We start from the raw sequence: 26,037 nt of genomic DNA on the forward strand, positions 1-26,037 counted from the left end.
CTTAAAAAGTTCTACAGCTGCACCATCGAGAGCATCCTGACTGGTTGCATCACCGCCTGGTATGGCAACTGCTTCGGCCTCTGCCCGCAAGGCACTACAGAGTGTAGTGCGTACGGCCCAGTACATCACTGGGGCGAAGCTTCCTGCCATCAGAGGAAGACCCTAAAAATTGTCAGACTCCAGCCACCATAGTCATAGACTGTTCTCTCTGCTACCACACGGAAAGCAGTACCGGAGCGCCAAGTCTAGGTCCAAAAGGCTTCTTAACAGCTTTTAACCCCAAGCCATAAGACTCCTGAACAGCTAATCATGGCTACCCGGACTATTTGCATTGTCCCCCCCACCCCCTCTTTTACGCTGCTGCTACTCTGTTTATTATTTATGCATAGTCACTAACTCTACCCACATGTACATATTACCTCAATTACCTCGACTAACCGGTGACCCCGCACATCGACTCCGTACCGGTACCCCCTGTATATAGCCTCCCTACTGTTATTTTATTTTACTGCTGCTCTTTAATTATTTGTTATTTAAATTTTTTACTTAACACTTTTTTTCTTAAAACTGCATTGTTGGTTAAGGGCTTGTAAGTAAGCATTTCACTGTAAGGTCTACCCTGGTTGAATTCGGCGCATGTGGCAAATAAAATGTGATTCGATTTTTTGATAGACCAGATTTGCCTCGTAACTACGACTGCAGCACAGCCGTGCCCAAAAAAATCGTAAACCACGCACTCATTTATAATTGCTTTATTCCTCAAGTATAAGTATTAAAATTAAGTATTCAAACAGGGCCAACGTGTGTTTTAGATTCATAAAGCCTATTTGATAGTCCTTTCCTCCTTCACATGACTCCCTCAAATGAAACAATTCCAGCTCTGTGCTCAGGACTCGTTTTGCATTCTGTCCATCGCATCACCAAGGCAACCAGGGCTGGTGGGCAGACTGGTTGCATCACCAGTTGCTTCTCCGAGGAGGCGAGGCTAACAGCTCAGTATACTGTGGAAGACAGCCTATTGGGCCTCCCAGAGGATCACCTAGCAACTTTTTTAACCTTTAACTAAGCAAGTCAATTAAGAACAAATTCTTATTTACAATGACGGCATAACAAGAGACAAAAGGCCTCCTGTGGGGACGGGGGCTGGGATAAAAAACAAAAAACATCACAACACTACATAAAGAGAGACCTAAGACAATACAGCATGGCAGCAACATGACAACACAAACACGGTAGCAACATGGCAGCAACACATTGTAGCAGCACAAACACAGTACAAACATTGTTAGGCACATACAACAGCATGAAGGGCAAAAAAGCAGCCACAAGTGTCAGTAAGAGTGTCCATGATTGAGTCTTTGAATGTATAGATGGAGATAACTGTCCAGTTTGAGTGTTTTTTGCAGCTCCCTTGCATTACCAATTACAACAATACATTGTGTTATTCAAGATGAAAGACTCTCCCTCTAGCTTTGGTAGCTGAGTCAGGCTAGTCTACATGGGCATAGAAGTCAAATACACACCAGAGCCTAGCCGGTCTCTGAACCACACACAGACAACAGGCCCCTCCATACAGAAAGGCCCAGTGTACTGGACTACACTGCAATAAGCTAAAGTACTGCCTTTCCTTAGTGTTCACTGCTATTCTGTCACTACACATCTGCATCAGTATTGGCCATGGTATAGTTATAACCCTTTAGTTAATGGTTGTCTTGGTGATCTTATGGCACATGTAGGAGCCTCCTTTCTTCACTCGGTCTCAGCCTGATGGTGGACCTGTCTGTAAAAGAGAGGAGAGAAAATTTCAGAACATGAAGAAGAGGAAATCCTCACAGAGATGAGAACCACATAAAATAAACGTGTGTGTACTACAGGGTTGCGTCGTTCATCCATGGTGTGGTGAACAGTCCACCAGTCAGATGTCCACTCCCATGCATTCCCCACCATGTTGTACAGGCCATAGCCATTAGTAGGAAATTACATCACCTGCAGGAGACAGAGAGATAAGCATATTAAATAGAGCTATAGCTAATTAAAACACTACATACAATGAGCGTACAAAATATTAGGAACACCTTCCTAATATTGAGTTGCACCCCCTTTTGCCCTCAGAACAGCTTAAATTCGTCGGGCATGGACTCTACAAGGTGTCGAAGGTGTTCCACAGGGATGCTGGCCCATGTTGACTCCAATGCTTCCCACAGTTGTGTCAAGTTGGCTGGATGTCCTTTGGGTGGTGAACCATTCTTGATACACACGGGAAACTGTTGAGCGTGAAAAACACAGCAGCGTTGCAGTTCTTGACAAACTCAAACCAGTGTGCCTGGCACCTACTACCATACCCCGTTCAAAGGCACGTAAATATTTTGTCTTGCCCATTTACCCTCTAAATGGCACACATACACAATCCATGTCTCAAGGCTTAAAAATCCTTCTTTAACCTGTCTCCTCCCCTTCATCTACGCTGATTGAAGTGGATTTAAAAGGTGACATCAATAACGGATCATATCTTTCACCTGGATTCACCTGGTCAGTCGGTGTCATGGAAAGAGCAGTTCTTCTTAATGTTTTGTACACTCAGTGTATATGAACATCTTAGAATGACAAACTTCTTCACCAGACACTGTCACAGTATGTTATTGTGCATGTATGGAAACATTGCATGTACTGAATATATACGTCATAGAAAGTGTGACACCAAAAGACCTGGAAAAGTTAGACACCATCAATCACAGCAGCTATTGAAGTAAGACAGTATAATTTCACTATTACTATTCAGTTCATTAATGTTATCTAAATGTTATTCAGGGCGGCAGGTAGCCTAGCGGTTAAGAGCGTTGGGCCAGTAACCGAAAGGTCGCTGGATCGAATACCTAAGCTGACTAGGTGAAGAAATCTGTCGATGTGCCCTTGAGCAAGGCACTTAACCCTAATTGCTATTTTAAAGTTGCTCTGGATAAGAGCATCTACTAAATGACAAATGTAAATGTATATCTATAGCAGCTGTGATCTGGTGGTGGTGTGACATTGTGAACTCTTGATATTGTGTCTAATCTCCAACGACATGCCAGTTCCTGTTGGTAAGCAGTGGCTGAATCAGAGATCAACTTCCTGTTTCAGCACAATGGACTGTGGGTAAGCGCCACCCTGCCTCCCTAACATGGGAGTGAACAGACTCCCATGAGCCCTTTGTTTAGAACAATTTTATATACTGCATTTCAGTCTCATTCTTTCACATTCTCTTTCTCTGTCCCTCACTCTCCATCACTGTCTCTCCACCTCTCTTACTGGTGAAGTTTTGGTGTACCCGTCCTCTCCTGAGTTGTGTGGGTTGTGTGGGGGGAACTCTCCCTGCCAGAGGTTGGCGTAGTGCTGGCCTTTAGGGTTCAGTTTGTTCCCCCATGGGTATAGCCTGAAATACAGAAACATAGGATCAGGGCATTGGAGAAAGGATAGGCACTACTAGAACTATGCAAGGATTAAAAGGTGTCCAGAATGAGTAGTGGCATATGACATTCAGGTAACTGCCAAAATAAAGGAAACACCAACAAAGTTTCTTAATAGGGCACTGGGCCACCACGAGCCAGAACAGCTTCAATGCACCTTGGCATAGATTCTACAAGTGTCTGGAACTCCACGAGAAATTACATAATTTGGTGTTGTGTTGATGGTGCTGTAAAAGTGTGCAAAGCTGTCATCAAGGCAAAGGGTGACTACTTTGAAGAATCTCAAATATAAAATATATTTTGATTTGTTTAACACTTTTTTGGTTACTACATGATTCCATATGTGTTATTTCATAGTTTTGATGTCTTCACTATTATTCTACAATGTAGAAAATAGTAAAAAATAAAGAAAAACCCTGGAATGAGTAGGTGTGTCCAAACTTTTGACTGGTACTGTGTGTGTGTGTGTGTGTGTGTGTGTGTGTATGTATGTACAGTTGAAGTCGGAAGTTTACATACACCTTAGCCAAATACATTTAAACTCAGTTTTTCACAATTCCTGACATTTAATCCTAGTAAAGATTCCCTGTCTTACGTCAGTTAGGATCACCACTTTACTTTAAGAATGTGAAATGTCAGAATAATAGTAGAGAGAATGATTTATTTCAGCTTTTATTTCTTTCATCACATTCCCAGTGGGTCAGAAGTTTACATACACTCAATTAGTATTTGGTAGCATTGCCTTTAAATTGTTTAACTTGGCTCAAACATTTCGGGTAGCCTTCCACAAGCTTCCGACAATAAGTTGGGTGAATTTTGGCCCATTCCTCCTGACAGAGCTGGTGTAACTGAGTCAGGTTTGTAGGCCTCCTTGCTCGCACACACTTTTTCAGTTCTGCGCACACATTTTCTATAGGATTGAGGTCAGGGCTTTGTGATGGCCACTCCAATACCTTGACTTTGTTGACCTTAATCCATTTTTCCACAACTTTGGAAGTATGCTTGGGGTCATTGTCCATTTGGAAGACCCATTTGCGACCAAGATTTAACTTCCTGACTGATGTCTTGAGATGTTGCTTCAATTTATCCACATAATTTTCCTTCCTCATGATGCCATCTATTTTGTGAAGTGCACTAGTCCCTCCTGCAGTAAAGCACCAAACAGTTTCGAGTTTTATGCACTACCTTTGACCAGAGCTCTATGGTCCATGGTCAAAAGTAGTGCACTATATAGGGAATACGGGGCCATTTAGGACACAGCCAGTCCCTGAGCCTTGGGCCCAATAGTGGATCCAGAGTACAGTGCCGTGATTGGAATGCATTAGTTTAAAAAAAATTAACAAATAGGTTTATTGGGGTAAATCAATAAGGGCTGGTCTTCAACAAGAAACTCTCCACTGATGCCAGTGTCGGAACTCCTCTGAGGTGGGCCTCATTTGTATAATTATTGAATATTAGTTACATGGGGCCTACTCCGACCACAAAGGTACACATGCTGAATACTGATGTGCATTGATGTGCTCTACAGAGCCATAGCTAAAATTACACAACTAAAACCCTGCACTGATAGTACTATGCAGTACAGTATGTGCTATTGACTGAACGAGGCAACTGTTTCAATGTACTAGTTTATTCTTGATGGTTTGGAAGACGACAGTGCCCTACTTTGCAGTTGCCCGCTGCTGTCTCAGAGAGGGTATTGAAGAACACAGATTCAACCACCCCGACAACCCCCCCCCCCAAAAAAATAACTGAGTGCTCCCCCTTCCCCATTTTTCTTCCCTCCCCCTCCCTTCACCTTCGACTGAGACTACAGTGGTTTCCATCACTCAGCACATCCAGAGGAACATGAACATGAAGTTCAAATATTAACCATATTTTCTGCCCGGAAACAACATACACTCCAGGACAGCAGCGCAGCTGCAGCTGATCTTAGACCAGTGATCCAGGCACCGTCTCCTCTCTCCTCCTCCATCACACATGGGAGACACACTTGAGTCTTTTGTTTTACTTTCTATCTCATTCTCCCATACACCCTGAAGGCAGTTGGAGTGAAGGCTTGGATGGAATTTTTAAACACAAGGTTTTTTTTTAAGTCAGTGAACGCTGTTGTGTCAATGGATAAAGCTGTGGCTGAGCAAGCCTGCTAGCAATGACTATCCTCTGAGGAGAGGAGGAGAGAAAAAATGAGGGGAGAGGAGGGGGGAGGAAAGGAGAGGAGAGGAGGGGGGAGGAAAGGAGAGGAGAGGAGGGGGAGGAAAGGAGAGGAGAGGGGGGAGGAAAGGATTTATTTAGATTTTCCTATAATGTCAAGCAAAGAGGCACTGAGTTTGAAGGTAGGCCTTGAAATACATCCACAGGTACACCTCCAATTGACTCAAATGATGTCAATTAGCCTTTCAGAAGATTCTCCTAAAGTTGATTTCCCGGGATCGGGAAACCACCAGTGCAGAGCTTGCTCAGGAATGGCAGCAGGCAGATGTGAGTGCATCTGCACGCACAATGAGGCGAAGACTTTTGGAGGATGGCCTGGTGTCAAGAAGGGCAGCAAAGAAGCCACTTCTCTCCAGGAAAAACATCAGGGACAGACTGATATTCTGCAAAAGGTACAGGGATTGGACTGCTGAGGACTGGGGTAAAGTCATTTTCTCTGATGAATCCCCTTTCCGATTGTTTGGGGCATCCGGAAAACACCTTGTCAGGAGAAGACAAGGTGAGCGCTACCATCAGTCCTGTGTCATGCCAACAGTAAAGCATCCTGAGACATTCATGTGTGGGGTTGCTTCTCAGCCAAGGGAGTGGGCTCACTCACATTTTGCCTAAGAACACAGCTATGAATAAAGAATGGTACCAATACATCCTCCGAGAGCAACTTCTCCCAACCATCCAAGTACAGTTTGGTGACGACCAATGCCTTTTCCAGCATGATGGAGCACCTTGCCATAAGGCAAAAGTGATAACTAAGTGGCTCGGGGAACAAAACATCAACATTTTGGGTCCATGGCCAGGAAACTCCCCAGACCTTAATCCCATTGATAACTTGTGGTCGATCCTCAAGAGGCGGGTGGACAAACAAAAACCCGCAAATTCTGACAAACTCCAAGCATTGATTATGCAAGAATGGGCTGCCGTCAGTCAGGATGTGGCCCAGAAGTTAATTGACAGCATGCCAGGGCGGATTGCAGAGGTCTTGGAAAAAGAAGGGTCAACACTGCAAATATTGACTCTTTGCATAAACGTAATGTAATTGTCAATAAAAGCCTTTGACACTCATGGAATGCTTTGTAATTATACTTCAGTATACCATAGTAACATCTGACAAAAATATCTCATAATACTGAAGCAGCGAACTTTGTGAAGACCAATACATGTGTCACGACTGTATAAATGACACATTAATATGAGTGGTTCCCTTAAACATCGACACACACCACAACACTACCTGTGCTGTAGGCGACCTATGCAGGCGTACTCCCACTCAGCCTCTGTGGTTAGTCTCTTGTGGGCCCAGGAGCAGTACGAGCATACCCCCATGACACATGCAGTACAGGGTGGTCCAGCCTGCACACACAACCAGGTTTATGGTTAATAATAATACACCCCTTGACTTTTTCCACATTTTGTTGTGTTACAGCCTAAATTTCAACATGAGGCCAATGGTGACTTTTAAACCGTTACAGAGTTTAATCGCTGTGATAGGAGAAAACGGAGGATGGATCAACAACATTGTAGTTACTCCACAATACCAACCTAAATGACAGTCAAAATAAGGAAGCTTGTACAGAATAAAAATATTCCAAAACATGCATCCTGTTTGCAATAATGCACTAAAGTAAAACTTCAAAAAATGTGGCAAAGAAATGCATTTTATGTCCTGAATACAAAGTGTTATGTTTGGGGCAAATCCAACCCAACACATCACTGAGTACCACTCTTCATATTTTCAAGCATGGTGGTGGCTGCATTATGTTATGGGTATGCTTGTCATCGGCAAAGACTAGGGAGTTTTTTAGGATAAAAATAAATGGAATAGAGCTAAGCACAGGCAAAATCCTAGAGGAAAGCCTGGTTCAGTCTGCTTTCCAACAGACACTGGGAGACAAATTCACCTTTCAGCAGGACAATAACCTAAAACACAAGGCCAAATATACACTGGAGTTGCTTACCAAGACGATATTGAAAATCTATTGCAAATCTTGAAAATTGATGTCTAGCAATGATCAACAACCAACTTGACAGAGCTTGACAATTTTTCTATAGAATAGTCAGCAAATATTGTGCAATCCAGGTGTGCAATCCAGGTGTGCAAATACACTTGACCTCATCTTTACTAGATGCTGTTGTTCTACTAATCTCACTGCAACTCCCCTCCAAGTCTCCGACCACTACTTTGTATCCTTTTCTCTCTCTCCCTCTCCTCCAACACTACTCACTCTGCCCCTACACAGATGGTAATGCGCCGTCGCAACCTTCGCTCTCTCTCTCCCGCTACTCTCTCCTCTTCCATCCTATCATCTCTTCCCTCTGCTCAATCCTTCTCCCTCCAATCTCCTGATTCTGCCTCCTCAACCCTCCTCTCCTCCCTTTCTGCATCCTTTGACTCTCTATGTCCCCTATCCTCCCGGCCGGCTCGGTCCACCCCTCCAGCTCCGTGGCTTGATGACTCATTGCGAGCTCACAGAACAGAGCTCCGGGCAGCTGAGCGGAAATGGAAGAAAACTAGACTCCCTGTGGACCTGGCATCTTTTCACTCCCTCCTCTTTACATTTTCTTCATCTGTTTCTGCTGCTAAGGCCACTTTCTACCACTCTGAATTCCAAGCATCTGCCTCTAACCCTAGGAAGCTCTTTGCCACATTCTCCTCCCTGCTGGATTGCGTCCTACCTGACCGGTCGCTCCTACCAAGTGGCGTGGCGAGAAGCTGTCTCCGCACCACGTGCTCTCACCACTGGTGTCCCCCAGGGCTCAGTTCTAGGCCCTCTCCTATTCTCGCTATACACCAAGTCACTTGGCTCTGTCATATCCTCACATGGCCTCTCCTATCATTGCTACGCTGACGACACACAACTAATCTTCTCCTTTCCCCCTTCTGTTAACCAGGTGGCGAATCGCATCTCTGCATGTCTGGCAGACATATCAGTATGGATGACGGATCACCACCTCAAGCTGAACCTTGGCAAGACGGAGCTGCTCTTCCTCCTGGGGAAGGACTGCCTTTTCCATGATCTCGCCATCACGGTTGACAACTCCGTTGTGTCCTCCTCCCAGAGTGCGAAGAGCCTTGGCGTGACCCTGGACAACACCCTGTCGTTCTCCGCTAACATCAAGGCGGTGACCCGATCCTGTAGGTTCATGCTCTACAACATTCGGAGAGTACGACCCTGCCTTACACAGGAAGCGGCACAGGTCCTAATCCAGGCACTTGTCATCTCCCGTTGGCTGGGCTCCCTGCCTGTGCCATTAAACCCCTACAACTCATCCAGAATGCCGCAGCCCGTCTGGTGTTCAACCTTCCCAAGTTCTCTCACGTCACCCCGCTCCTCCGCACACTCCACTGGCTTCCAGTTGAAGCTCGCATCTGCTACAAGACCATGGTGCTTGCCTACGGAGCTGTGAGGGGAACGGCACCTCCGTACCTTCAGGCTCTGATCAGTCCCTACACCCAAACGAGGGCATTGCGTTCATCCACCTCTGGCCTGCTGGCTCCCCTACCTCTGCGGAAGCATAGTTCCCGCTCAGCCCAGTCAAAACTGTTCGCTGCTCTGGCACCCCAATGGTGGAACAAGCTCCCTCACGACGCCAGGACAGCGGAATCACTCACCACCTTCCAGAGACATTTGAAACCCCACCTCTTTAAGGAATACCTGGGATAGGATAAAGTAATCCTTCTAACCCCCCAAAGAAAGGTGAATGCACCTATTTGTAAGTCGCTCTGGATAAGAGCGTCTGCTAAATGACGTAAATGTAAATGTAAATGTTAGAGGCTTACCCAGAAAGACTCACACCTGAAATCGCTGCCAAAGGTGATTCTAACATCTATTGACTCAGGGGTGTGAACACTTATGTAAGTTAGACATTTCTGTATTAAATGTAATACATTTGCCCACATTTTTTTGAACATGTTTTCACTTTGTCATTAACGGGTATTGTGTGCAGATGGGTGAGATAAAAAAAAAGACAATCCATTTTTAATTCAGGCTGTAAGACAACAAAATGTGGAATAAGTCAAGGGGTATGAATACTTTCTGAAGGCTCAGTAGCAACATACACCTACTCATTCAAGGGTTTTTCTTTATTTTTACTATTGTCTACATTGTAGAATAATAGTGAAGACATCAAAACTATGAAATAACACATATGGAATCATGTAGTAACCAAATTGCTGCAAAGAAACCATTACTAAAGGACATCGATACAAAGAAGAGACTTGCTTGGGCCAAGAAACACGAGCAATGGACATTAGACCGGTGGAAATCTGTCCTTTGGTCTGATGAGTCCAAATTTGAGATTTTTGGTTCCAACCGCTGTGTCTTTGTGAGACGCAGAGTAGGTGAACGGATGGTCTCCGCATGTGTGGTTCCCACCGTGAAGCATGGAGGAGGAGGTGTGATGGTGTGGGGGTGCTTTGCTGGTGACACTATCTGTGATTTATTTAGAATTCAAGGCACACTCAACCAGCATGGCTAACATAGCATTCTGCAGCGATACGCTATCCCATCTGGTTTGGGCTTAGTGGGACTATCATTTGTTTTTCAACAGGACAATGACCCAACACACCGCCAGGCTGTGTAAGGGATCTTTGTCCAAGAAGGAGAGTGATGGAGTGCTGCATCAGATGACCTGGCCTCCACAATCCCCCGACCTCAACCCAATTGAGATGGTTTGGGATGAGTTGGACCGCTGAGTGAAGGAAAAACAGCCAACAAGTGCTCAGCATACGTGGGAACTCCTTCAAGACTGTTGGAAAAGCATTCCAGGTGAATCTGGTTGAGAGAATGCCAAAGGCAAAAGGTTTTATTTTGATTTGTTTAACACTTTTTTGGTTACTACATGATTCCATATGTGTTAATTCATAGTTTTGATGTCTTCACTATTATTCTACAATTTAGAAAATAGTAAAAATTAAGAAAAACCCTGGAATGAGTAGGTGTCTCCAAACGTTTGACTGGTACTGTATATTCAGTACATTTGTCCCAAGCAGGAATCAATACAACTCAAACCAACTGAGCCATAAGAAGCATCAGTTTATCAGCAGACGTCTACCTGTCTGTGACATAGAGTAGTGACTGGGGGATACTGGATCTCATTAGGATAATCCAGTGTAGAGACGTAAATCCTCTGTGATGTAGAGACAGGACTTGACTTGATATTGGATTCTATTCTTTCTGATTAGGATGATCCTAGAGCTCCTAATTGTCTGTGATGTAGAGATGTAACTCCTACCTGTTAGTGATGCTGGAGTCGAGGCCCTCAGGGTGCCTGCAGTCTGCCCCTCTGACTGGCATCCACCAGGGGGCAGCAGCCACCTGACAACCAGGAGGTCACAACATCAGCTGCTTTGTGACACAGGTAGACAGAACGCAACTCGGCAGGAACGGTCTTGGTGGTCAGGCCGAGTGTGCACCACAACCATGTGCACACAAACTTGCATGCTTCTACACACAAACACACACACTACTTGAGTGCAAAAGGGGACAGTGTTACATTCCTAAGCTAGCAGTGTTTACGCTTAGTCTCCACCTCTGACTCACTCTCCTCTCCCAGGCCCCCACTTCAACTGAATATGCACCCCAAAATTGTCTATGGATCACCAACAGTCTACACAGGCCTTCCCTCGCTCTCCCTCTCTTGTTAAAGCGACTTACACATCATGTTCCTGCAGAACTAAACTCAGCAAAAAAAGAAACGTTCTCTCACTGTCAACTGCGTTTCTTTTCAGTAAACTTAACATGTGTAAATATTTGTATGAACATAACAGGATCCAACAACAGAGACAAACTGAACAGGTTCCACAGACATGTGACTAACAGAAATTGAATAATGTGTCCCTGAACAAAAGTAAGTCAGTATCTGGTGTGGCCACCAGCTTCATTAAGTACTGCAGTGTATCTCCTCCTCATGGACTGCACCAGATTTGCCAGTTCTTGCTGTGAGATGTTACTCACGCACAGAACGAGCAGTATGGCTGGTGGCATTGTCATGCTGGGGGGGTCATGTCAGGATGAGCCTGCAGGAAGGGTACCACATGAGGGAGGAGGATGTCTTCCCTGTAACGCACAGCGTTGAGATTGCCTGCAATGACAACAAGCTCAGTCCGATGATGCTGTGACCATAACGGACCCTCCACCTCCAAATCGATCCCGCTCCAGAGTACAGGCCTCGGTGTAACGCTCATTACTTCGACGATAAACGTGAATCCGACCATCACCCCCGGTGAGACAAAACCGCGACTCCTCAGCGAAGAGCAGTTTTTGCCAGTCCTGTCTGTTCCAGCGACGGTGGGTTTGTGCCCATAGGCGACGTTGTTGCTGGTGATGTCTGGTGAGGACCTGCCTTACAACAGGCCTACAAGCCCTCAGTCCAGCCTCTCTCAGCCTATTGCGGACAGTCTGAGCACTGATGGAGGGATTGTGCGTTCCTGGTGTACCTCGGGCAGTTGTTGTTGCCATCCTGTACCTGTCCCGCAGGTGTGATGTTTGGATGTACCGATCCTGTGCAGGTGTTGTTACACGTGGTCTGCCACTGCGAGGACGATCATCTGTCCGTCCTGTCTCCCTGTAGAGCTGTCTTAGGCGTCTCACAGTACGAACATTGCAATTTATTGCCCTAGCCACATCTGCAGTTCTCATGCCTCCTTGAAGCATGCCTAAGGCACGTTCACGCAGATGAGCAGGGACCCTGGTGACCCCTTTTGGTGTTTTTCAGAATCAGTAGAAAGGCCTCTTTAGTGTCCTAAGTTTTCATTACTGTGACCTTAATTGCCTACCGTCTGTAAGCTGTTAGTGTCTTAACGACCATTCCACAGGTGCATGTTCATTAATTGTTTATGGTTCATTGAACAAGCATGGGAAACAGTGTTTAAACCCTTTACAATGAAGATCTGTGAAGTTATTTGGATTTTTACGAATTATCTTTGAAAGACAGGGTCCTGAAAAAGGGACGTTTCTTTTTTTGCTGAGTTTAGTTCATAGAGAAATAGAAAGAAGTGCTAAATGACTCAAATGTAAATTTGCCTCCAAGGCAAAACTGTTTTTCCACACAACTAAAAAGTCAATTGTGTAAGATGTGGGTGTCTTAACTTGAAAGAGTTCTCAACAGGCATCATGAACATCATGTGCCAATCTACACAACTCAGCTTTGGGACTACATTACAACAGGATAATGAAAAATCAAGTTCCAGAAAGAAAACAACGCGTGTGAACTTCTCCCCCTGGCCTGGCCCCTTGCTCTCTCAATCACCATGGTAACCCCCAGTGAGGACCTCCATCTGTGAGTGATTACTTGCTAATGTGTGTGTCGCAATATCCTCCATCCCCTGAGGATCACAACACAGTCTGACACGGATGTCCACTCTCAGTCCAGTACATGTAAGGCCATGGGCTCAATTCAATCTAACCCACTTTGCAGTAATTTACTTCCAGTTTTCAGAGTAAGACGTGTGCGCACAGGAAGTAGTGTGTAAAGAAAGATACTGTGTAAACATTTAATTCAAGGCTATGTTGAAATCATACTGTAATATAACTTGATGAACTTGAATTCCAGAAGACGTATATGTCAGTACTGTGTGTGTGAACCTTTAACAGTTACTGGAATCATATCATACTGATTCCCTCTCGTATACTCCATGTTGACTGTTCCACCATACAGCCTAAATGACCTGGACTACTGCAGGGAGAATGGCTTGGCTGTCTGCTGTGGAGCGGAGTGAATGCTGCTCAATGGTTTAACTCGGGGGCAGTCACCCCTCTGTACAGGCTTCAAAGCAGTATCAAAGGAGACTGATAAAATGGCAGTCTATGGGAATGCCATCAGATGATAGAATGAGAAACCACATCAACGCCTCAATGCGCCGTAGCCCAACTTTAGAAAGGTGCATATACAGTGCATTCGGAAAGTATTCAGACCACCTAACTTTTTCCACATTTTGTTACTTTACAGCCTTATTCTAAAATTTATTAAATAGTTTTTCCCCCCTCATCAATCTATGCACAATACCCCATAATGACAAAGTAAAAACAGGTTTTTAGAAATGTTTGATAATTTATACAAAATAAAAAACTGAAATATTACATTTACATAAGTATTCAGACCCTTTACTCAGTACTTTGTTGAAGCACCTTTGGCAGCGATTACAGCCTCAAGTCTTCTTGGGTATGACGCTACAAGCTTGGCACACCTGCAGATCCTCTCAAGCTCTGTCAGGTTGGATAGGGAGCGTCGCCACACAACTATTTTCAGGTCTCTCCAGAGATATTCCATCGGGTTCAAGTCTGGGCTCTGGCTGGGCCACTCAAGGACTGGCCTGGCCACTCAAGGCTTGTCCCGAAGCCACTCCTGCTTTGTCTTGGCTGTGTGCTTAGGGTCGTTGTCCTGTTGGAAGGTGAACCTTCGCTCCAGTCTGAGGTCCTGAGTGCTCTGGAGCAGGTTTTCACCAAGGATCTCTCTGTACTTTGCTCCGTTCATCTTTCCCTCGATCCAGACTAGTCTCCCAGTCCCTGCCGCTGAAAAACATCCCCATAGCATGATGCTGCCACCACCATGCTTCACCGTAGGGATGGTGCCAGGTTTCCTCCAGACATGACACTTGACATTCAGTTGGTTTCATCAGACCAGAGAATCTTGTTTCTCATGGTCTGAGAGTCTTTAGGTGGCTTTTGGCAAACTCCAAGCGGGCTGTCATGTGCCTTTTACTGAGGAGTGGCTTCCGTCTGGCCACTCTATCATAAAGGCCTAATTGGTGGAGTGCTGCAGAGATGGTTGTCCTTCTGGAAGGTTCTCCCACCTCCACAGAGGAACTCTGGATATCTGTCAGAGTGACCATCGGGTTCTTGGTCACCTCCCTGACCAAGTCCCTTCTCTCCCGATTGCTCAGTTTGGCCTGGCAACCAGTTCTAGGAACAGTCTTGGTGGTTCCAAACTTCTTCCATTTAAGAATGATGGAGGCCACTTCTTGGAGACATTCAATGCTGCAGAAATGTTTTGGTACCCTTCCCCAGATCTGTGCCTCGACACAATCCTGTCTCGGAGCTCTATGGACAATTCCTTCGACCTCATGGCTTGGTTTTTGCTCTGATATGCACTGTCAACTGTGGGACTTTGTATAAACAGATGTGTGTTTTTCCAAATCATGTCCAATCAATTGAATTTACCACAGGTGGACTCCAATCAAGTTGTAGAAACATCTCAAGGATGATCAATGGAAACAGGATGGACTTGAGTCTCATAGCAAAGGGTCTGAATACTTATGTAAATAAGGTATCAGTTTTTTATTTTTTATACATTAAAAAATATATATATACGTGTTTTCGCTTTGTCATTACGGGGTATTGTGTGTAGATTGATGAAGAAAATGTTTTATTTAATCCATTTTAGAATAAGGCTGTAATGTAACAAAATGTGGAAAAAGTCAAGGGGGGGGGGGGTAGATCAGCTTAATATTGCAGATAGATTGTAACTTCCATCAATGTAATTGTCTGCATCACTTCCAATCCCCCATGTTTTTTATATATATACCCCTTTATTACTTTTCAACCCCACCATCCTTTCCCTACTTGGGGTAAATTAGTGAACAACAATGCTTAGGACTCTACTTCCAATCTACATTTTATGGACACAGTCAATTTTACAATAATTCTATTTTATCTGTTTTTGCTCCTGAACTTCTTCTACTCTCAACCTCTCTGATCATTTTCATGATGTCCATCCGGTTTGCTTCTATATGCCATATCTTTCTAACTGTGCTCTTTCCCAAAAGCTCCCAACATACAACCTATATACTTATTATGGACACAGTATGCTTACATTATTAGTTATCTTGTTATTATTTGTTGTTATTTGTTATTAGTCCCATCCTTCAACTCCATTCAACACCTCCCATCTATCTCTTAACACCATCCATATAGGATTTCTATTTGCCATATATTTTGTTGTTGATGTTTTACAAAAGTTCTGAACCTTTCTATTCTCATTGCTTCTACAGATTGTGAATTAAAAATAAACATTTTTGCTAAAAGTATTATTATATTATTGATCGATTGACTATGACTTTTCAGATCACCCAGTAATGCTATCTGCAAGGTTAGCTCCAAGTAAATATTGCAATCCTTTAGCCATTCCTGGACCTGTGTCCAAAAACAAGCTACAAATGGACAGAACCAAAACAAATGATCTAATGATTCTGTCTCTTCAAAGCAAAATCTGCAGAGCTGGGAAGATTGTATCCCCCATATAAATAACATTCTATTGGTAGCAAGAATTCTATATAATAATTTAAATTGAAAGATTATAATTTTTGAATCCGGTGTCGTTTTGCATGTCAGTTCATAAACACTATGCCATGGGATCGGTACGTCAAAAATCTCTTCCCAACTATTTTGCAATCTATATGGGACGGCTGTCAATCCTTTGGTCCTTAAATGAAACTGATATACTTTTTTATTTATCACAGTTTTCCTTAACCAATTATGTTTTTTAATGCAAGGCAGACAGACAAGTTCCTTACTTTCTCCCCCTTCCACTTTCCTCTTCCATTTTTGCGGTAAGGCTGCAATTATTTGGTTGTAATTTTGGGTAGAGCAGACATTTCCATATGTTTTTGTTAGCTGCATGTGCGACATAACTCCACCAGTCCTACCGATGATATCATTTACGAAGATTATACCTTTTTTAAACATTTTGTCAAAAAATAAAGGTTTTTTGTCAATTAGTATATTTGAATCTAACTACAATATTTGTTGCATTATTTGTTCTGTAGTTTCTGGAGGATTAAATTGAAATTGCAACCAACTTTCTATGGCTTGTTTTAGAAATAGTGATATTTGGGAGATGATTTCCTTTTTAAATAACTGAAAATGAGTGGTTGTAATCTGAATAAAGGGAAAAAGGCCATTCTTGAACATTGGGTGAGACAATCTTACTAATTTTCTTGAGAACCAGTTCGGATTTAAGTATAACTTTTGTATGACTGAAGCTTTTAGTGATAGGACTAATGCTTTAATATTTAATAATTTCTGTCCTCCGAATTCATATTCATTATATAAATAGGCCCTTTTAATTTTGTCTGGCTTGCCGTTCCAAATAAAATTGAATATTTTTTTCTCATATAATTTAAAAAACTGTTCGCTAGGCGTAGGCAAGACCATATGCAAATAGGTAAACTGGGATAATACCAAAGAGTTAATCAGGGTGATTTTTCCACAAATTGACAGGTATTTACCTTTCCATGGTAGCACAATCTTATCTAAGACTAATCTTAATAAAAAAGTCAGTTACATTTTAAAACCTACCTCAGTGACGTAGCCCGTGGCGTTGATGAAGCTCTGGAAGTGGCGGTTGCTGACCTCATGAGCGTCCATGTAGAAGGGGTCCAGGTGCACCCTAAAGCAACATCCTTGCACCATTCATTAAGCTCCACTTGTTTGTATAGACAACAGACAAACATCAGGACCATCTACAGCAGCCTGGTTTCATACACTAGACGTAACATAGTAAATGTAAATCCGGGACAACCAAATGAGTGTGATATGTTACGTTTGGTATGGTTACACAAGATATGGTTACTTGGTTGCGAGTTTGAATCTCATCACAGACAACTTTAGCATTTTAGTTAATAAGCAACTTTTAACTACGTACTACTTTTTAGCTACTTTGCAACTACATAACCCTTCCCTTAACCTTGAACCCATTGTACATCGAGATTTTTGTAACATATTGTATGTTTTGCAAATCTGTAACATATAAAACAAAATGGGTGATGGACATTCACAAATTAATACATACCATACGAAACGTAACATATACTAAATAGAGTGTACAGAATAATACGAAATGCTCTGAGACCAGGTGGGCATATAATGTGAACATCTAGCAACCCAAAAGTTGCAAGTTCGAATCTCATCATGGACAACTTTAGCATTTTAGCTAATTAGCAACTTTTCAACTACTTACTTTAATCTAACTCCTAAATGTAAACTTAACCCTAACCTTAACCCTAACCCCTATCCTAGCTAACGTTAGCCACCTAGCTAGAATTCGTAACATATAGTACGTTTTGCAAATACGTAACATATTGTAAATTTTGCAAATTCCTAACATATAATACGAATTGTAATTCGTAACATACACGAAATGGGTGATGGACAAGTTAATACATACCACACAAAACATAACATATTAAACAGAGTGCCTCGGATTTACATACAGAATAATGCGAAATACTCTGACACCAGGTTGTCTACAGACAACAGAAATAGTTATAGAACCATATGAAAGACACAAGAACCCTCTACAGACAAACAAGTACTTAAAACCCTGAACCAACAATAAGACACATTGGCCTATCAAAGAGTCTCGCGAGGCCATCCTTCCAAATCTCGTCTCGTCAGAACGTGAAAAGTTGGCTTGTGCGCAACAACAGTGCAGGTTGATAGAATCGCATACCTGACTGCGAGTATGTCTTTGTTCCCTATTCGTCTGAATGCTTCTCATGTGACAGCAAGGTTTCCCGTTATGGTGCTTTCCCTCTCGATATCCACAACTGCATCTCTCTTCAGGCTGTGACAGCCACAGCTCGAGCCCTCTGCCGCCAGTGGAACGAGCGTCTCAGATTCTGTGCCTACGGAGAGCTCTGGCTTGCTTTGAACACACAGCGCATAATTTTTGATACTAAGGGAAAATAAGAAAAACGTACAATAAAGCAACATTGTTGCACCATTCATTAAGCGCCACTTGTTCGTAGATGGAGCACTGCTTCCGCATTCTCAGTCACGTGATCAGTCAGCTGAGGCATGTACAGTGGTCTTCTTCTTCTTCAATGAGGTTTAACGGCGGTTGGCATCCAATTTGTTGCATTACCGCCACCAACTCCCTTTTCTTTTGCTTGAAAAATAAAATAAAGCAAAGAAATACCCTACCATCTAACACAACACTCACAAATTCAAAACTATTACTAATAATTAACCCCACCCTTCTCCACTATTTAAATATACTCACTTCTACCTCATGCCCTCAACCTGAAATGATGGGACATCACCACTTAACATTAACACTCCCTGTAACTCTTCTGCTGTCAAGTCTCGCACACCCAATTATCTCTCTGCAGCTGCCACCACAACCTCAATTTTCTTCGACTTACGTTCCATCCCTGCAGTACAATTAATAAACATTGCTATAAACGCTAAAAATCCAATCTTACTGAAACATATATCACTTGCTTGCCTATCCCACTGTACTGGTACATATATCCTACTCTCACCACTCCTCCCCCTTGACCCCTCTTCCTCTACTTTCTTCACTGCCTCCGCATATGACAATTTCTTCTCTACTCTTACCCTGGAAACCTCAACCTGCTTCTCTCGCACTGGACATGTCTGATCCCCAGCCCCATGGCCACCCCTACAATTAGCACATACCACCACTTTCCCAACTGCTTCATGTACGGCGGTAACTCTACTGTCAAAATGTAACAAGGCAGCAGATACTCAAAAGACATTTAGTTCATAGCTACTTGTAAAGTAGAAACTGATCTACCCCCTTTAAAAAAAAAAACGTTTTAGAAACGCAATCATATTTTCACGTTGAGGCGAGCTCAGTATATGTATTATTGATATTAGTTGTGTTGCCATCAGTAAAGTTAAATCCTGATCAATGTGTGCCATAATAGCATGTGTGAGTGTATTTCTTGATCGAAAATTCAATGTCACTTCCTTCAGCAATTTGTCTAAAGCTTGGATGGAGAAGTTTCCGTGCAACGCTCCAACACACAGTGGGAGTTGTAGTCTTAAATGTGCTTTCGGTTTTGTTACTTATCTGAAATAACCATTCAAGAAACATCATTTCCCAGAGACCAGTGTTTTCTGAGAGGCTACAGAGTTTAGAGCGGGGAAGAGCGCTGATGTAGGCAACGAACGGATGGCAGGGTGATTAGCTGTAAAAAGAAATCGGACTCTACTCGCTGACGGCATCTCCGTGCTATAGATTACCTGAAAGCGGTATGTCGCTGTAATGCTGTCCCGTTGATCCAGCCGCGCGCGTCGTTCACAAATACTTACCACAGCGAAGGTAAAGTTTAGCACAACTCTGTACAGTTTGGGGTAGCATCCCCGCCTGTTAAATATGTATTACTTGTGGCGAGGGAAGAAGCGCAACAATATATGTCCTTATGAACGGGCAGTCATGATTTCTTGCACTGACGCTGGTGAAAGCATTTTTTTCCCGAGCTGAGAGACAGACTTCCACATTTATTAGGCAACTCGTCTCAGGGATGTGTTGAAGTTCAGTAAAGTTGGAAGTGATTTTGTAGGCTAACGTTACCCTGTAAGGTAGCCTGAGATGGGCTGAACATGGTCATGGATTTGATGCTGACAATTTGCCCATTGACTTGGGCATCATGTTGATGAACATAAGTTACAGTAGCCTATGTCATGCGTTACTGTTGCCTACTAATTGTTTGGCTATGTTGTTTTGAGGTGGTATGATGGGGTGAATTGTTCTCCATGTTTTTTTTCTTTGAGTATGTTTATAAGATGACTGGTCTGAACATATGTTAAGATCAACCTCTGTGTACTCACTCATGGGTGATGTTGCAGTGTAGGCAAATAATACATATGTGTGTAGGTAGGCTACTAAACTTGCACAGTAGGAGCTCAGTCATTGAGTTCTGAAAGACTGAAATGTCACCAATGTGAGTCAGGACTCAAGAGGTACAATATGTTCCAGGAGTTTTTCTTTACCAGCCACATGAACAGGAAAAGCTCTAAGCCCCAATGACAGCCTACAGTTAGGGTCTGGAGTTTTTCCTGGACAGGTCAAGTGGTCTGTAGCCTCGGTTTTGGTCTGTAGCCTCGGTTTCCAGGAGTCCTCGCTGTTCATGGTGAACGAGACATGGGGGGTATGGTAACACGAGACTAAGTGGTCAGGAAAACAACTGGACTCTAGGCTCTAAACAACACAACACAGGACACTGCTTTACTCACTAGGCACTGTGACACCTGTAGTACATTAACCATGCACTAGACCACGTGTCACCCCAATAGTCATGACCTTATTCATTGTATTCTAACCACTAATCAGGGTTGGGGTCACTCCTTTTACAATTCAGTCCTAGTCCAATACAAAGTAAGGGCCATTTTCACTTCATTCCCTGAATTGAAAGAATTGAAAGGGGATTGAATCCAACCCTGATTGTAACCCAGCCTGGATCAGTGTTACAATAAAACACAGTGAACTGACTGGTCTATCACTCTTTCCACCCTATAGCCCAGAGCAGGTCTACTACACACAGCTGCATGTCCTTCCTGTTTCTCTCTGCCTCTCCTAATCATTAACTGTTTACCCCTCACCCACCCACGCAGCTACACCAGGTTGGAGCATCAGATAGTGCCTGGCCCCATGCAAATCCTCCTGCTACCTTTCTCTCCAGGTTTCCTCTGTTCCGATGCACCTCACTGGAACTGGGAAACCAACGGTCTGCTCCATTAGAACAATGTCATGTAGGGAAATCCAAGGTGGATGCTGGAATCTGAAATCCACTGATGGCAAGGCCTTGTGTTTCCAAGATACACATTCATGTTACAATTTTACCCCCAGTTTGATTTGATTCCCTGTTCATTTGTAATGCAAATAAACTATGATTTATATATTATCATGCAGGACTGTAATGTCTTTACAGTTCACAGGGTTAGGAGGATGACCTGACAAAGTGAAGACGTACCAAATGTCACTCTTATGTTCCTGAGTTATTCCTGACCATGTGACCTGCCCAGGTCTTTAATGTGTGTGTTGTGATTCTATTTCTATGGTGGTAAAATTCCTGCCTCTCCTCTCCTCCAGGTGTGGCCCAGTGTGTGTGTGTGAGACATGTCAGATAAGATGTCCAGTTTTCTGCACATCGGGGACATCTGCTCCCTGTATGCAGAGGGCTCCACTAATGGTTTCATCAGCACTCTGGGGTGAGTTAAGTTCACCTATCCCTTCTCTCCTTTAGCAATTATCACTTACCATCTCAAATGAATGACAATGGTGGGCACATTGCTCTTCTAACACAGGGCTGTTCAATTCCGGTCCTGGATGGCCGAAACACTTCAGTTTTTTTGTTTCTACCTTAATTGCACTCACCTGGTGTCTCAGGCCTGAATCAGTCCCTGATTAGAAGGAAATGATGAAAACCAGAAGTGGTTTGGCCCTCCAGGACCGACATTGAACAGACCTGGTCTAATGTAATAATTTTAGATGGTGCCTATATCTTTCCCAATCATTTGGGATGGAGGAATAAAGCTGCATCTACTCAGCAGATGCCATGGGACATGAACTCACCTGCTTTTGAGGTCTGAACATGCCTGACAAACTTTAATTGTGGAGGGAGCTATCCCTTTAAGGGTAAATTCATAGCTTAATGTAAACTTGAGAAGGTCATTAAGGTCTGCAGTGCATATATAAAGGACCTTAGTCTGTAGTGGTGGTGTGTGAGTCCCAACAGTAAGATGAGTGTGTGTTTGAGAGAGGAATGCTGTGGAGATGAATCACAGGAGAGGTGTTGTGGCCTGTGAGTCTGAAAGTTGCAGGGAGGTACTGGCACGCAGGGCTGTGTGTGTGCTGCTCAGGGGCCCCTCTGCCATCTGTGGGCCACTGATATAGAGTGGTTTGGAAGGGTAAATGACATTTCCACTTTCCCAAAGAACAGTGCTGGGCAAACTAAGCCCTTTGAAGTGGAAGTCTGGTCCTGGGTGGCTCCATGACCATGATAGTATGTAGGCTGGGAAGAATGGGAAATAGGGGGGAACTAATGAACACACTGATAAGGTGGGTGTGTGTGTGTGAGAGAGAGATGTGTCTGGGAGGGAGAAAGGATTTAACCCAGATGGAGAAAGGTAGGGAGGGTGCCTGTGTATAGTATGTGTAGACTGTTGGTGATCCATAGACAATATTGGACACACAATGATAAGATATGTTTGTGTGTGTATGAGCAAGAGAGAAAATAAATATAGGGTCATAATACCAGTGAGAACTTGTAAATGCACTCTACAGGAATTCTCCTAGAACAGGTTTCCCTAACTGGCGCCCCCTGTAAATAAATACTGTAAAAACACCAGCAAATCAGCAACAAATTATTTTAATTTTGAAAATCTGTTCCAAATATTCCCACGCATACTACAGAGATATGTGATCGTATGCAAATGTAAGTAAGGTTTCAAATGATTAAGTTTTATATATATTATTCTATATTATTCTATATATATTATTCTAAATTAAAACTAATTGCACACATATTATTTAGTATACAGTGCCTTGCAAAAGTATTCATCCCCCTTGGCATTTTTCCTATTTTTAGTCAAATGTTATATCTGTTTGGGCTTCTTGCGGTCAATTTGCACTGTGTGCATAGTGTGCACTGTAGTCTATACAGGAACTTATAAGACATGCCATAACATTATTAATGTGCTTCTGCCACAGTTCTAGTCACTCACTCACTTACTTGCTGTGGCTATACATTGATGATATTTCATGCTCTCTGCTGCTCAGACAATGTATTTGAAGAGTATTTAATCCAGTTTGCGAAGACAAGCCATCGACTGCTGGTTTGGTGCTGTTTACATGTGATTTACAAGGGGGTGGCTGTGACACAGCAGGTGGATGATTAGTAAAGCTAGTGCTTGCTAGAGGCTCAGGATCCCTGGAACCCCACCTGTTGCACAGCGAGAGCCAGCTCCTCAGCTGTTGCGCAACATTTCTGTAGGCAATGCAATTGCGTGAGAAAATAGTTTTCATGGCCTCTATTAAAAAGAGGAGGATCCCATCAGGTTTCTATAGGTTAGGCCTACTATATTTATTCCTCAACTTTCCTAATATTAAGCACATTGCTTCGCTTTACAACTGGAGTAGCCTACCTGGCTGGCATGAAAATAAAGCGCCGGAAAATAATCCTCCATTTGTTATTCAAGTGCATACGGATGACATCTTTTTTTAGCCTGCCTCTGTTCCGACAGGTGCATGATAATGGCCCATTCTAAATTAAAACTAATTGCATATATATTATTCTAAATTAAAACTAATTGCACACATATTATTTAGTATACAGTGCCTTGCAAAAGTATTCATCCCCCTTGGCATTTTTCCTATTTTGTTGCATTACAATCTAATTTAAATTTATTTTTATTTGGATTTTATGTAATGGACATGCACAGAATAGTCCACATTGGTGAAGTGAAATGAAAAAATAACTTGTTTCAAAAAATTCCTAAAAATAAATAACAGAAAAGTGGTGCGTGCATATGTATTCACCCCCTTTGCTATGAAGCACATAAATAAGATCTGGTGCAACCAATTACCTTCAGAAGTCACATAATTAGTTAAATAAAGTCCACCTGTGTGCAATCTAAGTGTCACATGAATAGTTAGCACGCTCAAGTTTTTTTGTCTTATTTCTTGTTTGTTTAAAAAAATTGGTAGGCATGTTGTGTAAATCAAATGATACAAAACCCCCCAAAATCCATTTTAATTCCAGGTTGTAAGGCAACAAAATAGAAAAAATGCCAAGGGGGGTGAATACTTTCGCAAGTCACTGTATGTAAAGACAAGATTAAATTGAGAATAGTCTGAATGGTGAAAATATTATCTCTTGTGAATGATGCACAGCGCATGCATTCTTTTGCGACTTTTTCAAATCATATAGTCACATGCATCATGACAAGTGCTTGTCAAATTGTGAATGAGAGACTGATGAAGTGTGGGCAGCCTGTGCAAGAAACAGAGCAGTGTTGCCTTTCATGCAATATTTTTCTAATCATAATTCATTGCATCATGCAGCCTTAGCCTATATGTTTTGAATTGTAATACATTTTAACCATTTGTATCACAACTAAAGTTGCATAAATAACTCTAAATTAAGCATATATGAGGACCTGTTTCTTTGTTAGCCGCTCAACACAGAAAAGCGCACTCCTTCAAATCTTTGGGGAAAAATATATGCTTTCTATTTTATTCAGCTATATTCAGTTGTATTGTTCTTACTATAAAATAATGCCACGTGAATATAAGCTAATATTGTCTGCTAAATGAACTAGTGTAGCCCACAGCCATATGGCATAGCCAGATCAGGGCCTAACATCAGGACGACTCAGAATATGCTATTCTGTTCTTCTGAAATAGACTACATTTTCATCATAATGTTTCTTTAGACCTGCCTAAAACAAATAATGGATTTATTGTGATGGTGTAGACTATATTAAATGGATTTATTAAACTTTTTAAAATGTGTATGTTCCAAAGGTCCGCATCAGTGGCTTGTAGGCTGTGTGGATGCCTGGAGATGTTACATTGGTTTATGTTAATTAACGGTCAATTACCGTAAGACCGGCAGTTATTTGAATGACAATCACCGGCTGACAAAATTGAATGACCGCCACAGCCCTAGTCATAGGTTCTCTTTTCTGACAACTTACTATAATACGAATCAGATGCTCAGTATAGCTATGCTGTATAATGCTCTGCAGAGGTAGACACTGTAGACCAGAGCCTCCGTGTGTTGTGTCATGTTCAGAGCGGTGTATCCCTGGTGCAGACAGACAGGTCCATGTGTAGTACGACTGTCTGTGTGTGTGTAAACTCCACGGGAACACGACTGTGATGGATGTGGGATCTGGCCGGGGTCCAGGCAGCCGTTATTATGAGCCAGTAAAAAGCTACATTTGTCACGGGCAGGAATGCTAGCCAGTTCGCCCACTGGCAGTGGCCAGCTAATCCTCACTCTCATTTCTATTTCATAATTGGGTGGACTGTAGAGGAGCCACGGCAATACAAGAAACCTCATGGTGTAATCACAAGTATGTGATTGGTCTAAATATAGTGACTGAGGGAGTCAAAATAAACAGAGCTCTGTAGTTAAGTGTTATGAAAACACAGTGTACTTTTTATGGGTGTACGTGGTGCTTTATTGCAAGATCTCAGGCTGACAATGGACTTGGATGTAATGGAGGGTTTTATTGTAAAACAATGAGTTGAAATAAAAGCCTTCGATGTGAAAATATGCTGGTTTCTTGCAGATATACCCTAACCCAGAATCAAAAACCCTTGTGGAAAGGGGTACACATTTGTTTGGAGCCAGGGGCTTATATATGAAAAATAAAGAGAGCTGTGTGCTTGCACATTTTTATATGTGGTGCACATTTATTATGTTGAAACTGTTCATGTTTATTTGCATGTGAAAGGTGTGTGGCCGACTCTCTGTGTGTTTCTGACTTGACATCCGTCATTGTCTCCTCTCTCCACTCTCTCCACAGGCTGGTAGATGACCGCTGTGTGGTACAGCCTGACACAGGGGACCTGAACAACCCCCCCAAAAAGTTCAGAGGTAAGAGAATGGTATCGTCCCCTCTCA

At 42.8% G+C, this 26,037-nt stretch overlaps 1 protein-coding gene and 1 pseudogene across 4 annotated transcripts in view; one reads left to right on the forward strand and one right to left on the reverse strand.

Moving 5' to 3' along the window:
* Positions 1–1,206: 1,206 nt before the first annotated feature.
* LOC121577562 lies at positions 1,207–17,432 on the reverse strand (annotated as a pseudogene).
* Positions 17,433–19,558: 2,126 nt separating this feature from the next.
* LOC121577563 (inositol 1,4,5-trisphosphate receptor type 1) overlaps positions 19,559–26,037 on the forward strand; it is a 157,511-nt gene continuing 151,032 nt past the window's right edge. For all 4 annotated transcript variants that reach the window (XR_006002656.1, XM_041891269.1, XM_041891270.1 and 1 more), the window contains exons 1-3: positions 19,559–19,724; positions 21,495–21,613; positions 25,940–26,010. Coding sequence is in view for 3 of the 4 variants with exons in the window: in XM_041891269.1 (XP_041747203.1) it covers positions 21,522–21,613; positions 25,940–26,010 (163 nt within the window). In the remaining variant the exon portion in view is untranslated. The remainder of the gene's footprint in view (positions 19,725–21,494; positions 21,614–25,939; positions 26,011–26,037) is intronic.

This window comes from Coregonus clupeaformis, chromosome 12, assembly GCF_020615455.1.
Source record: "Coregonus clupeaformis isolate EN_2021a chromosome 12, ASM2061545v1, whole genome shotgun sequence".
In the NCBI taxonomy this organism is placed as follows: Eukaryota; Metazoa; Chordata; class Actinopteri; order Salmoniformes; family Salmonidae; genus Coregonus; species Coregonus clupeaformis.